We start from the raw sequence: 13,840 nt of genomic DNA, 5'->3' as shown, positions 1-13,840 counted from the left end.
TTATTTTTGGGATCAAACTGACCTTTAAAAATTATCCAGTGAATACATGTTTCATATAGTACAAAGTTTGAATCATTAAATATAGAATAATGCTTTTATACTTAAGAATTAATTATGTCTACACACTACGTTGATACTATTTTTATTTTTTTACACCTAGCATTTATTTTCAGGAAAGATAAATACAAATCATCTAGTGATTATTTCCATGAAATCAGCTAGTAATTTCACACCTTGTGAGTGTTTCCATGAAATAATCATCTAGTGATTATTTCCAAGAGAAAAATACCTAGTGATAAAAATCATTAAACTATCTAGTATCTAAAAAGTATTTCACACCTAGTGATTGTTTCCATGAAATAGATTGTTTCACATTATTAATATCCTGTAATTAACTAAAAGCTTCAGTTAGACCACCAAATTTACAGTGACACTTTTATTTCAAACCACTTTCAAGAATTTAACATTTAATGATTATTGCCAAGAAAAAATACCTAGTGATAAAAATCATTAAACCATCAGTTACCATTTTTTCCACAAAAAATGTAGGTTTTCCAAAATATGTCTTGATCAGTTTGCAAATGAACATGAACAAACCGAACACAAACACGAACACCGATTTCTCCCTGTTCGTTCATTGACGAACAGTGTTTGTTCAACGCCGAAACAGGGAATTTCCCATCCCTTGGTTGCCCAAATCAAAGTTCTGGTCGCCGCCAAGTCACAGGTTGCTAAAAAATTGCAGTCGCCGATCAGGCAGGAAATGGTTTAGGTATTTTCTATTATTTTTAAAAAACAGCACAAGATGGCACAATCATACCACCCCAAAGGTTGCACTGTGTGTGGACGGAAGCTTGACGGGTTGTTTGACAGATCGCTCAACAGCACACCGCACAAAAAATACCATTCCTAATAGTGATTTTAAGGTCAATAAAACAGTTAATAACCAGAAACATGCTATACTGGGTTCAATAGGCCCTATTGTTTCAAGAGAATCCACAAAACAAAAGATACTGTTTCAATCCCAAAAACCTTTGACTAACACAAGAATTTGACTCTTGTGCAGATGTTGGACAGATCCATCTTGAAGAATGTTCAGTATTAGTAGTATTTTGAAAATCAAATCAAGACATACAAACTCAATATATTCAAACTCACAAGTGCCCAAGAATAAAAAACTATTAACACTAGAAGTAAATCATATCGATTGAAGTCATTTGACTGCGGTTGTTTTATTTCTAGGTTATATATGAAACCCATAAAGTAGTTAATAATTTTCGGTCTTTCGTCAGAACTCTTTAGGAACCTATTACACATGCGCAAAATGTCATCTGGAGCTAAGTTCAGTATGGCTTGCCAATTCAATTTTTGCTATAAGAATCACCATTGGAGTATGCTCTCTAGCGAAGTTCCAGTTGAGTACATTTTTGTTGCTATGACATGTGTGCAGAGCTACTACGTACATTAATTTCATGAGCACTAACCTTCCAAGGAAATCAGCAGCCATCAAAGAAAATAGATATGATTGCCACGATCAGTCCATAGTCTACACCAGGATACACTGTCAGCCCAAATTTGTACCTGGGGTAAATCACCTTTCCTAGCTTGAACTTCGGGCTTGCCTGAAAAATCAAATTTCAAACCCATCGGTTTGATATTTTATCGAATACGTGATGGATCATTGAGACTGATACCGGTGCATGAGTCTGATTGATCTACCTGGGCAATTACAGAACTTTCATGGTAGACAGTGCAGGATCTCTGAAAGGGACTGCCTTTGACCTCAAACGCGGGTCTCTGTTCCGCCAAGCTTCCGCTCGGCCAGAAAACTCTCAATTCCGCGTAAAACGATGACGAACTCACGGTCTTATGTGTGGTGAATAAAGCGTCCAAGTAAGAAAAACCCTCCCCCCCGAAGGCCTCCCAACCTCCCTGTGCAAAGACAAGGTAAGAATATAGTTGAGAAATCCATAAACTTTGGAAAGATCGCCTGACTGCCTTCCGAAACTGAGTTATTCAATAAGCGACATCGGATTTCGAAATCCACAAGGGCTCGGATGATTATCATGCTCTCTGATTACTAGTTAATTACTGAAAAAAAACGAGAGAAATTACCTGGCGGTACACGCAAGTGATCAGCTTTTTCCCGGCTGCGTCGACGAGGGTTTTTAATTGCCTTCGGCTGCGGACGATGAAACTAAGCTGGCCATTTGCATCATGAATCGTTAATTCTCCTCTGGGGAGACCCCATTTCCCCTTCCTAACTGTGAAATCAACCGGAATTTCCCATTCCGAAGGACGGTTCGAGGTCGATGCCATCGTCGGTGAAATTTACGAATTGGGATCGACGCTCTGTTCTTCAAGTCAGCTCCAAGAAACGCGTTCTAGATAGGTAGACGACGGATGACAGTTGCCTTTGTTGACTGTGTCAGTTCTAAGGTTAAGGACGGATGACGACTTGTTGTCCGTCATTTACCGTCATCCGTTCTGACCTCGGAACGAAACCCTTCCTGACTTCCACTCCTTTCGGTCATCTGGTGTTGGAGATTATCTTTAATTTTTTCGTTTTGTCCGTTTCATAATCTGGTAATAAATATCCAGGAAATGGAACAATGGGTTCTTACATTTTAAACTGATATTTGGATGTCGGATATTGATATCAGGATATGATTTTTAATACAGATTTTGATATCTGATATATGAATAATGGATTCCAATGTCCGGATAACAGATTTGAACATCCAGATTGATATGATCCACCACTGCGTCTACGTTTGGAGAAGGTACGCTAATGGCCCAGCCCAGCAACGTCGGTCCAGCGCATGGACGCTCCCATTGAAACCCTCATAGAGGGAAGATATCCCTGTGAGTCTCCCCGTCCTCCATCTCCCTCTTGCTCTCTCCTTCTCTCTCCCTCTCTGTGGCACCCCCCTTCGCTCTCGCAGGTGGACATTGCAAGTCTGCTCGCAGGATGTTCTCCTCCTCTGTCAATCCTTCACTCTCTCCTTACCATTCCCCCTCTTCTCTTGCTCCCCAGGAACATCTCTCTGATAACACACAAATTTATGCATTAAAATCATGCATTTCATGCTTATATTTGAGTTAAATTAATTAAATTTGCATGTTATCATGTTTAAAATAGATTAATTTTTCCTTTATCATAATTTTATGACATTTTCTAAATTTCTGTAATTTTTACACATTTTATGGGCATTTAAATCTTAAGGAAATGAAGTTTCTAAGGCAAAATATATATTATTTGATTTTTATATGATTTTTTTATGATTTTATATCAATTTTTTGGTGATTTTATTTGTGCAAAGGGCATAAACGCAAATATTGCTTTAGAAATGTTTTCCCTTAAGGATGTTAACGCAAATAAAAATCTTCTAGGGGCCTGTTGTGTTGACTCTTATGACAGCGTGACGTGGCAGCATCACGACGGTCATATTTTCGGCGCCGAAACAGGAGAGAGAAGAAGAATCTGCGGCGCCATAAACACGTCATAGACTGCACCATATTTTATTTTATTTTATATGTGCCCTTACCTCTGTAGGACCGCCGATGCCATGTGGCAGCTTTCAGATCGTTTGATTGATGCAGCCGTCGGAGGAAGACGCAATCGCCGAATCAAGCAAAAACATGCAACTGTTCGATCATGGTCCACATGATCAATGGCTGTAGGTACTCCCGCCTTTAAGCATTGGGCGCGTTCAATAGAAATGCGCCACGTGGCGCGATCTGGGAGCTCGCACATGTATAGGACCACAAGATTGACGGTTGAACTTCAACGTGCGATATCTCACGATCCAACAGTCCGATGGAGCCAAAATTTCAGGGGCATGATTGTCATGTCGTCCTCTTCCCATCCATACCCTAACTCGGAAAATGGTATCTCCTAGTGTGTTCTTGCATGGAGGATGGCCATGGGAGGATTATCTCCTAGGGATCAACTCTACAGTGTATTTGGTATGTTTTTCTTCAGTTAATGTTTCTCTTATCTAGGGTCGTGTGTTTGCTATGTCTTTCTTGTGGTTTGTGGATGTTCTTTTATGTTTTTGTGTATAGATGTGTTCTTCTCTTGTTCCTTGTGTTCTTTCTTGATCTTGAATTGATGGGTTGCTCATGATTTCTGTCCTAACAATGGTTGGCCAGAACGAAACAATGCAATAAAGAGTCACCCATATCGGTTCTCGTTTCATGATGTACTGTGTATTTCAGATCGGTAGACCATCTTCTTTCTACGTGAATTTTCTTCGTGATTCGCTTGATTCGCGTCTTGTATGTCTCGAGCCCGTTGGGGACAAGGGGGCATCGGTGGATAAAATTTTATCTTCTCATTCATATTGGTCGATTTTCCTCGAGGTTTAGCTTGTGTTGCTTTTGAGATCCCGCTCAAGGTTCAGACGTGATAGATGAGCCCCGCGAGGACTGAGGATAGGAGGCTGGGTGTTGTTGTCTGAGTTCTAGATATTCTTCGCTTCATCATTTTCTATCATGTCAGACGCCAGGCTTGGGAGCAAATTCAAGCTCCGGTAGAGGCAATTGAAGTGCAGCAGAACTAGATTAATCAACCAAATGTTTACGTGTCTTGTGTTTAGTATTTTGGTTTCATATTTTTTCTCCTTATTTCTTATTATAAAACCATCCAACCAAAAATATCTTGTTTAATTTTTGACGACTTTGATCTTTCAATGAATTGACAGTCCTTTGAAACCACTCTTTCTACATTCACTCTATTCTTCTCGTCTATTTCACCCATTTATTCTCACCCAATTTGTCCTTCTTCTACTAATATCAAAGTCTTGATTAACGCACCACCTCTCTATGGTTTGACCCCTTGCTTGCTCTATACATAGTATATAGTGATCAAGGGTTATTAAAAATTTTATTCCATAAGTCTAAAAGTCCAAACAACAACATATTTTACACACAAATTTTAGTTTTCACTTTCCCTCTCTACTCTTCTCAAACATCAATCTGTTGAACTTGAGTTCTATTGAACTACAATTTGGAAGTATTACATCATACAAGATCCGGTCTCGAATCGGGACCATATCATTGGTATCAAAGCCATCCCACGCCGCCCCTTCCACCGCCACCTCTAGCATGGAAGCCAAGTCCGAACCCACCTCCTCTAGCAAAGACAACGCAGCCACGAAAGCTTTGGCCAATGCCTACGATCGCCACTTCGCTCCGCTAGCCGCACAAGCGAAGCAACTCCTGGTGGTGCAGCAGCAGCAGCAAATGGCCGCATTCTTGTTGGTGTTTGGATCCTCTGGAGACACACTCACCGTCCACGCTCCTATGGCCCTAGGCAGCTCGAGCCAAGAACATATGGATATGGGCATTGTGGACTACCTTGTGGTGGCCAACTTCATCTCCGACAAGGAAGACGATGGGGACGGCCTTCTGCCCCCCCTCCCCCCCCCCCCCCCCCCCCCCCTATTGCTAGGTTGCCGACGTCGCCTCCTCCTGGCTGGCCAGCCCCAGTAGCTCACCGGCGGTGGCCGAGCCACTTCTGGCAGCAAAAGCAACGCCGACCAATGCCGCCTCCTCATGGATGGCCCCCCACCTCCCTCACATTCGGGAAACGTTAACAGACCCCAGCTGAAGGGCAATGGGGTGGTACGGGCCTAGGAGAGACGCTCTCCGCCTCCTCTTGACAAGCCCAACCCAAAAAGTTGTGGGCCCAACCCGCGCTAGGGCGAGCTCAAAACTAACCTGGGCAACATGTTTCAACCGGGCCTGGCACAGGCCCAGGCCCTCTCGGGAAGTCAGCCTTGCTGAAGATGAAGACGTGCGAGGGGGGGTGTGCTGCCTGCACGGGTGCAGCCATGGACCTGTGTCGCGTATTGTATGTTTTTGTGCCGCTTCGTCGATGTTGCACCCGCAAGAGCACCCGGTGCAGAGGGTGGAACCCACTCATCACGATAGTCCGGTTGCGTACAACCATGGCCGGCGAATGGATCGTGCAATGGAAGAATTTTGGCGGTCGGGGGACAGGCCTCTGCAACTATTGTCGGTGCTTCCCCGGCACGACCATGTGGAGGAGCCCCGGTGGGGAGAAGTCGAGGGTGAGTTTGAAGCGGCATCCTAAGGGTCCTGGCGTCCTCCGCCACGACGACATCGACGAGCTCAACTCGTATTCATGAGGGTCCATCAGATAGAGGACGGCCCTGTCTTTGCACGGCAGAACCTCTAATCTTCTCTGACGAGGAGACAGACTGCTGGCTATAGCACATAGAGCAATACTTTCGCTTCGTACCCGTGGACGACCCGGAGCACTTGCACATAACATCTTCATACCTGGACAGGAAGGCATCAATGTGGTTCTGCTATGTCGATGACTGCGCGGGGTTCCAAGACTGGCGGGACGTCAAATAATAGCTCAACCGTGCTTTCGACATCAAGCCACAGGAAGCGCACTTTCATCTCATGTGTCTTCAACAGACCGGAAGCGTCGATGAGCTGGTGGCATCTGTCATGGAGTTTATAGGGTACTTACCCACCCTCGCTGACGACATGACGGTGCACGCGCTTCATGCTGCTCTCCGCCCTGCCCTTCGGGCCGAGGTGAATCGTCCTCGACCCCACAACACAAAGGAAATGATAAACTGTGGTTTCGAAACGGAGGCGACCCTGGCTGAACTGCAGGATGAAGTGGACCGTCAAGCCGTGAGGTGAGGCCACCTTGGGGGCTCGAAGGAGCGCCTCCTCGCATCGCAGCCACTGCACAAGGGGGCCCTAATGGAGAGCGCGAGAGGCCTCTCTCAGCCCGTCACCTCAACCTCACGGAAGACGAGTTCCTCCGCTAGCGAGCCCAAGGGTTGTGCTACCTGTGTAATGAGAGATTCATAGCGAGCCACCGTTGCAAGAAGGATTTGCACCCATATCGTCACTAATCACCCCGGGGAGCCGGGTGGCCAACATGAAGCCAAAATTTATGCGGCCTCCGAGGAGTTCGAAGGGTCAGACGAGGCCAACCTAAATGCAGTCCAGTTGGAGCCATTGGCCGCCATGGGTCGCAAGTTATCACACACTCTCCACATTCAAGGCAATATCCAAGGGCGAATGGTCACTGTAATGATTGATACGGGGGCTTCAGCAAACTTCATTTGTCGTCAACTCACGATGGAGTTGGGTTTCCAATTCAGTCGCAAACATCCCTATCAAATCTGCAATGACAACAACATCGTCATTAAAGGTGACAAACAGGTCGAGGCCGTCCCTATGGGATTGCAAGGATACACGGCGATGGTCACCTTGCTTTCAGTGGCCGACCTCAGTATAGACGTTATCCTTGGGTTTTCTTGGCTTCGTACCCTTGGTTGGACGCAAGCTCATTGGGACCTCTTCCTCCTCAAGTTCCAAGTAGACGAGGTATGGCATACTTTGGCGGGAAACCCCAACACAATCCGCACCACAACGGTGCGCCATCAATCTGACAGGGCACCAAGGACACTTTAAATCATGTACAAGTCATCCTCTAGCCCTATTGAAGTCTCCCCGACTTCGTCCAAAATGAAAGCACTCCTGGAACAGCAATTTCCATGGTCTTCCATCATCCATGCAACCTACCTCCTTGTCGAACCTTTGACCGCCGGATCGTTTCCTTCCAGGTACGGGTCACATCAAATCTCGACCCTATTAATATTCTCATCTCCAGAAAAATGAGTTGGAGCGACTAGTGCGAGAGCAGCTCGAAGCAGGTATTATTAACGCTTCCTCCAGCCCCTACTCCAATCCGGCTCTCCTCATATGCAAGAAGGACAACGGGTGGCAGTTCTGTGTCAACTACCGCGCCCTCAACATGATTACGATTCCAAACCGTTCTCCTATTCCCGTGGTCTACGAGCTCCTCAAAGACCTGCACTGCATGGCATTATTTTCCAAGCTTGACCTCAAATCAGGATATCACCGAATCCGTATGCATTTCGACGACATTGCCAAGACTGTGTTCTGCACTCACCAGGAGCACTATGAATACCTCGTCATGCCCTTCGGATTGTCAAACGCGCCAGAGACATTCCAAGCCTTGATGAACCACATTTTCAAATCAGTCCTCCGGAGGTTCATTTTGGTCTTCTTTGATGACATTCTTACCTACATCTGCTTCAGGGACGAGCACACCGAGCATCTCCAACAAGTTCTCTAGCTCCTCGACGCTCACTTGCTCTTCATCAACATCACAAAATGCTTCTTCCTCCAATACGAGCTCAAATATTTGGGCCATTGGGTGTCTTCTGTAGGCGTTGCCATGGACACCGAAAAGGTGTGTACCGTCTGCGACTGGCTGCAACCCCTCACCCTCCGACAACTCTGTGGATTTCTCAGGCTGGCGGGATTCTATCGGCGGTTCATAGCCGCTTACGCTGCCATTGTGTGGCCTCTCACGCGCCTCCTCAAGAAGTAGACATGGTCGTTCTGTTCTGTTTGTTTAAAATGAACAAAAAAATTGCACAAATGAACCGCACAAGGGTATGTTCGTTGTGTTGTTCTTTTTATGTGCAAAAATTAGAACAGATGTTCTAACAATTCACACAATTTGCACAATTCGCACAAACCGAACAAATTTGCACAAACTGAACAAATTTGCACAACCGAACAAATTCGCACAAACGAAAAAATTCGCACAAACGAAAAAATTACACAAAACGAATAAAATTTGCACATAAAGTGAAAAATTACATATATTGCTCGTAAATTCCATAAAATTGCAGAGCTGGGAAAAAAATTGCTCTGTATTTAGCAGAGTATAATAAACTAAAAGTATCCTAAGTTATTATATATTATACTAATATATAAAAGAGGGGGATAATAATTTAAATGGATAGTTTATTAGGGTGTGTTTGTTATCATGATGAATTAGTTTTCTAAGATGTTGGCAAATTCTAGAAGATGACAAGTGCGAGGAGAAATTTTAATTAATATTATTATAAGAAGAATAGAAATTTTACTAGTAGAGGTATTATAAATTTTTAAGTGAGAGATAATTAAATTAAAAAAAATTGAGAGTTATAATTAAAAATGACTAAAATGATAAAGAAACGGCTGTAGTAATTTTTTCATATGTAGACTAGGTCGCGCGGAAAAGTACTTTTTACAGAACTTTGGTACCAGCAAATTTACCACAGTTGTTTTATTGACAAATTAAACTTGGTTTTTAAGTTTTAATTTTTGAGCTTAAAGTTGTTCACTTTTAGACTTGGTATTACTCACTAGAAGTTAAAATCACAAAATTAATGAGTCCACACCCAACAACAATTAGTACGTAAACAGTCATAGATACCCAACAATTCAATATTGTGTAAACCTTATCACAAATATTTATAGATGGAAAAGTCCAAGTGCATTTAGGAAACATAGAAGATGTTCTGCCAAATTAGTTTCATAAACATCAAAGGAGCTGGGAGGCGAAACGACTGACGTTTTTCTGGACAGCATCAATCATTGTTGGAGTGAAATTGCAGCGCTCCCAAAATGTGCTGTCATCCCATTGAGTACTCACGACTTCTCCTCCATGTATCACAGGATAGCAAGAATTTCTGTAAGGATGCCCTGGGTACCTATACCAATAAATATTTCTTGCAATGGGGAAAATTGCTCTGTGTTGCCTCCATCTGTATTTTTTGTGTGTGTGTATTGACGTCATCACCGTCTAGTTCAGAGTCCGAGCTGATGATAGCAGTCGGGTCTTGGGGTTGCTTTTGCAGTCGTCGTCGTTGAAGTCGCACACTCCTGCGTGGGGCGCACCTATATTTTTGGCTCCTGCGCCCTCCATTGCCTCCGCGTGGCTGTGGATGTACCTGCATTTTGTGGGAGATGTCGTAATATTTCTGTGATGAATGATGACAATTGATGTCACTAAAAAATGTTCAGAAACTATTGTGTTTGAAACAAATGGGGAGATTAGAAGAGAGCAGACCACACCTTAATAGATAAACATAATAGTTGAGGAGCATTTAAAAGATAAATAAATGAGGATAAAGGAGCATTCTCAATTGGAACAGCTATAACTGTCGAGGAACATTCTCAGTTGGAACATCAATAGTCATCAAATCATTGACGTACATAGATGAGATTCATGGCTGACTTTTTGATAGAGTGAATTTCCAGAGTCAAAAACACTCACATTGCAGTTCTGGGGTGCGTTGACACGAATGTCAAATGGCCCATCATCTTCATCACCGTCTTCGTCCTCATCTGCTCTCAAGTCATCGTTGTTGTACCATGACTTCAACATCATTAGGACTTCTACGCTCTCTGTTGTGAGCCACGATCGCCTGTAGTTGATTACACGGTGAAATTTTGAGAATAGACGCTCACATGCCGCACTCGTCGCTTGCACAGCTAGGAATTCCTTCGCAACCAATGCTAACGTGGGGTAAGAATGCTGACCTGTTATGGGGGTAAAATTAATCAGATATTCAATCAGGAAAACAAGAGAGTAAGAATATGAAAAATGCAAATTCATGCTACCTGTCATCTTCCACCAATGCAACACCTCTGTACCAAAAGCTGGGGGGGCAGTTGCATATACTTCGAGCTCCTCAATAGGATCAACTGTCTGTGCTAGTTCAGACGGATCTAGTAGTTCTTCTAGATCCATTTCTATAAAATCACTCGTCGTTGATAGAGCAGATCGTTCGGTCGGTCGACTCCCAACATTCCTAGATACTGAATGGGACTCCATGGTATTGCGAACGGTAGAGAGAACATCATTCTTAGAATGTGGATCAATCAAGCGAAGCTTCATGGATGGGTCGAGTAGAGAGGCAATAGTGAAAGCCTCATTTCATGTCAATAAGGACACATATTTCTCTAACTTCGCCCGCATATTGGAACATACATTAGATAAGGCATTCCTTTGCCTAGCGGACATAGCGTGTCCAACAGGACGCATGGAGGAGTTCATAACTCCCACTCTAATACGCTCAAGGTGCCTCATCAGACCCTTAATAATGAATATACCCTCATTTGACGTCGGTGACTTGCTCCGAATAGCGACAGAGGTACTGTGCTGAAGTGGTTTGAGTAAGTCGACAAAATTTTCAATTAGGTCACATTCTGCGTCAAGTAAAGAACATTTTTTAAGAACATTTGACATCATCATATCGATGACTAATTTCTTCTCAATGCACCCGCGTAGCATATTGAAAGTTGAGCTCCACCGTGTAGGGCAATCTATCAAAATCCTCCTCTTGTTTGACATATTTAACTGTCGGAAGTAGGAAAAATATTTCACCTCTTTCTTCGATGATCCTCGTATAGCAACAACCATCTCTCCCAGTCGCCGAACAACGTCCCCCAAGGAAACTGCACGAGGATCCGACTGCTGCGCATCGAACACGTTGTCAATGTTTGTGAGGTCTACTTCATCAATGAAGGGTGCCTCGAGCCCATCGTTGACGACATCGACCGCCATCAGTCCAGCCTGCATTACTAAGTTGATCACGTGCGCAATACACAACACATGTCTCTTTGTAGTAAAGTAGAGGTTCACTGAGCGCAACTCTCGTTCTAATGTCGCCATCATTGTTGAATTATTCGACGCATTGTCTGTCGTCACTACGCAGACCTTTGTGCTCAACTTAAAATTGGTGAGAACCTCCAACACAATCTCGCTCAAGCACTCCCCTATATGCGAGCCCTCCAACTAAAGTATAGCGAGGACACATTCACACATTTTCCATTCTGTATCTATCCAATGAACGATGAGTCCTATAAATGAGATTCGATTTGCAGAAGTCCAACAATCTAGAGTAATGGCCACTTTTTCGACACCCTCCAGTCGGTCGTGAATACCAATCTTCAACTCAGTGTAAAGCTTGAAAGCTTTTTCCTTCACAGCCCTTGTCAATGGAATCAAAATCTCCTCCTGTGCGATGTATCGCAGTAGTCGTATGAAGTATTTCTTACATATAATATTCCATGGTGCGGTTGACTGACAAATGAAGTATTTCTTTTGTCATCTCCGACGTGCAACCAGTGAAGTACAATTTTTCTATACTTGGTCGGTCAAAGATCTTCGCCACTGACGGTTGGTTGGAAGAGCTCCCTTCTTGAACCTTCAACTCTTTACGGTGCACATTTAGAAAGTTTCACCATAGGACCGTACTACAGCTATACTTGTTCTGCTCTATTATCGCCGCACGACCCCTAGTACGAGTCGCACATAAATTGCATGTGAAAACCCTAGGCGCCACCTCTGTGTAGTGTATCCGTGCAGCGCATTCGTTCTTCCTCTTCCTCTTCTTTTGGTTGTGGCCAACACTCCCCTCTATCGATGCAGAGCTCTCGAATGAAGCAGAGGTATGCGATCGATGTGTTCTAGGCATCTTAAATTACAAGTTCATCTTAAATGATGAGATAGACAGATAGATAAATCAATTGGGAGACAAAGATAGAGTGAAAGCAGCAGAAACATTTCCAAACATTAGCAGAGTAAATTTTACGCAATATAGCACAAATACGTTAGTTTATCCAAGAGATCATTATTTCATGTGTCAAACATAAATACCATGCTTTTAAAATTTTAGTCAAGGGTTTACCAACCATTCCTTTGTAGTACGACGAAGACATTAGTGTTGAATGATTTCAAGACAGCAGAAAAGTAGAATCAAGTACAGATAACTTACTTCCAACATTTTTTGTGACAGAATATCCTTTTCAGATGAACATGTCTTCTTAAGCGATGATCAATACAACCAAAAATTAGAGCGGAGGAAATTATTTGGAAAAACGGAGACAAATCAGCACGAAACTAAATCGAATTCAAGAAAGAAAAATTACCAAGATCTAAGCAACCTGAAATTTGGAGGACTTCAGAAATGCTCCCTATGCTCGTCAACCGAATCCGCGCTAGAACAGTGAGTCTGCCAGGCGCCAATGGAAACCGTACAATGAGAGTGTGAGTTTGGATAACCGAACGACCAACTGTGTAGACAGAGCATTGGAGAAAACGAGGGAGAGGGAGAGGATGTGTGTGAAGAAAGAAGAATAGGGAGAGGGGGAGGGAGAGGGAGAGGAAGAGTGATTGCGAGAGGGGGAGACGGAGAATTGGAGAAGAAGAGAGACCATGTGAGGGAGAGACATAGAAATGGAGAGGGAGAGGAAGAGTGATTGAGAGAGGGGGAGACAGAGTATTGCAGAAGAAGAGGGAGAGGGATAGGGAGAGGAAGAGTGAGAGGAAGAGTGATTGAGAGAGGGGGAGATAGAGCATTGCAGAAGAAGAGGGAGAGGGAGAGGGAGAGGAAGAGTGAGAGGAAGAGTGATTGAGAGAGGGGGAGACAGAGCATTGCAGAAGAAGAGGGAGAGGGAGAGGAACAGTGATTGAGAGAGGGGGAGACAGAGAATTGGAGAAGAAGAGCGACCGTGAGAGGGAGAGACATAGAAATGGAGAGGGAGAGGGAGAGAGTGGACGTCGATCAGAAGAAAGAAGAATAGGGAGGGGGGAGGGACGAGAGCAAGAGGAAGAGGGAATGTGAGAGATGGACAAATGGAGAAGAATAGGGAGAAGGAGAGCGAGAGGAAGAGACAGTGAAAGAGAGAACAAGAGGGAGAGGGAGAGGGAGAGGGAGAGAACGGGAGAGTATGTACCTCGCAAATGGTGAGCCGACAGCTGGAACAACGAGCACAGGGGGACTGGGAGAGCGACGGTCGATGAGGAACGAAGAGAGAGATCGAGAAGGGAAACAGGGAGAATGATGGCCGACGTGGGACGGAGGGAGCAGCCAAGCAGGGAGGGCTGGGAGAGCGTCGGAGAGAGGAGGGGGGCTGAAAAAGACCTAAAAATAGAGAAGGGATGGGAGAGCGACGTTTTGGAGAGGAAGAGGTA

The 13,840-nt window shown here is 44.1% G+C and overlaps 1 protein-coding gene across 4 annotated transcripts; it reads right to left on the bottom strand.

The window, feature by feature from the left end:
• Positions 1 to 498: 498 nt before the first annotated feature.
• On the bottom strand, positions 499 to 2,387 carry LOC144706994 (LURP-one-like protein (DUF567)). 4 transcript variants are annotated; one of them, XR_013582372.1, is made up of 5 exons: positions 2,116 to 2,387; positions 1,720 to 1,932; positions 1,582 to 1,622; positions 821 to 909; positions 499 to 731 (listed from the first exon to the last, which is right to left on the bottom strand). XR_013582372.1 is itself a non-coding variant. In XM_078580121.1 (4 exons), exons 1-4 carry the CDS (start codon positions 2,317 to 2,319, stop codon positions 879 to 881), a joined length of 489 nt encoding a protein of 162 aa, XP_078436247.1. In that variant the 5' UTR covers positions 2,320 to 2,387; the 3' UTR covers positions 499 to 878. The 4 variants fall into 4 exon arrangements, 2 of the variants coding, with proteins under 2 accessions (XP_078436247.1, XP_078436235.1); XR_013582371.1 differs by having other exon boundaries at positions 1,485 to 1,622; positions 2,116 to 2,384; XM_078580121.1 differs by having other exon boundaries at positions 499 to 909.
• Between the last annotated feature and the right edge of the window lie 11,453 nt (positions 2,388 to 13,840).

The sequence above is a fragment of the Wolffia australiana genome, chromosome 1 (genome assembly GCF_029677425.1).
Source record: "Wolffia australiana isolate 7733 chromosome 1, ASM2967742v1".
In the NCBI taxonomy this organism is placed as follows: Eukaryota; Viridiplantae; Streptophyta; class Magnoliopsida; order Alismatales; family Araceae; genus Wolffia; species Wolffia australiana.
Note: the sequence above shows the minus strand (reverse complement) of the source record. Positions and strands in the feature narration are given on the sequence as shown.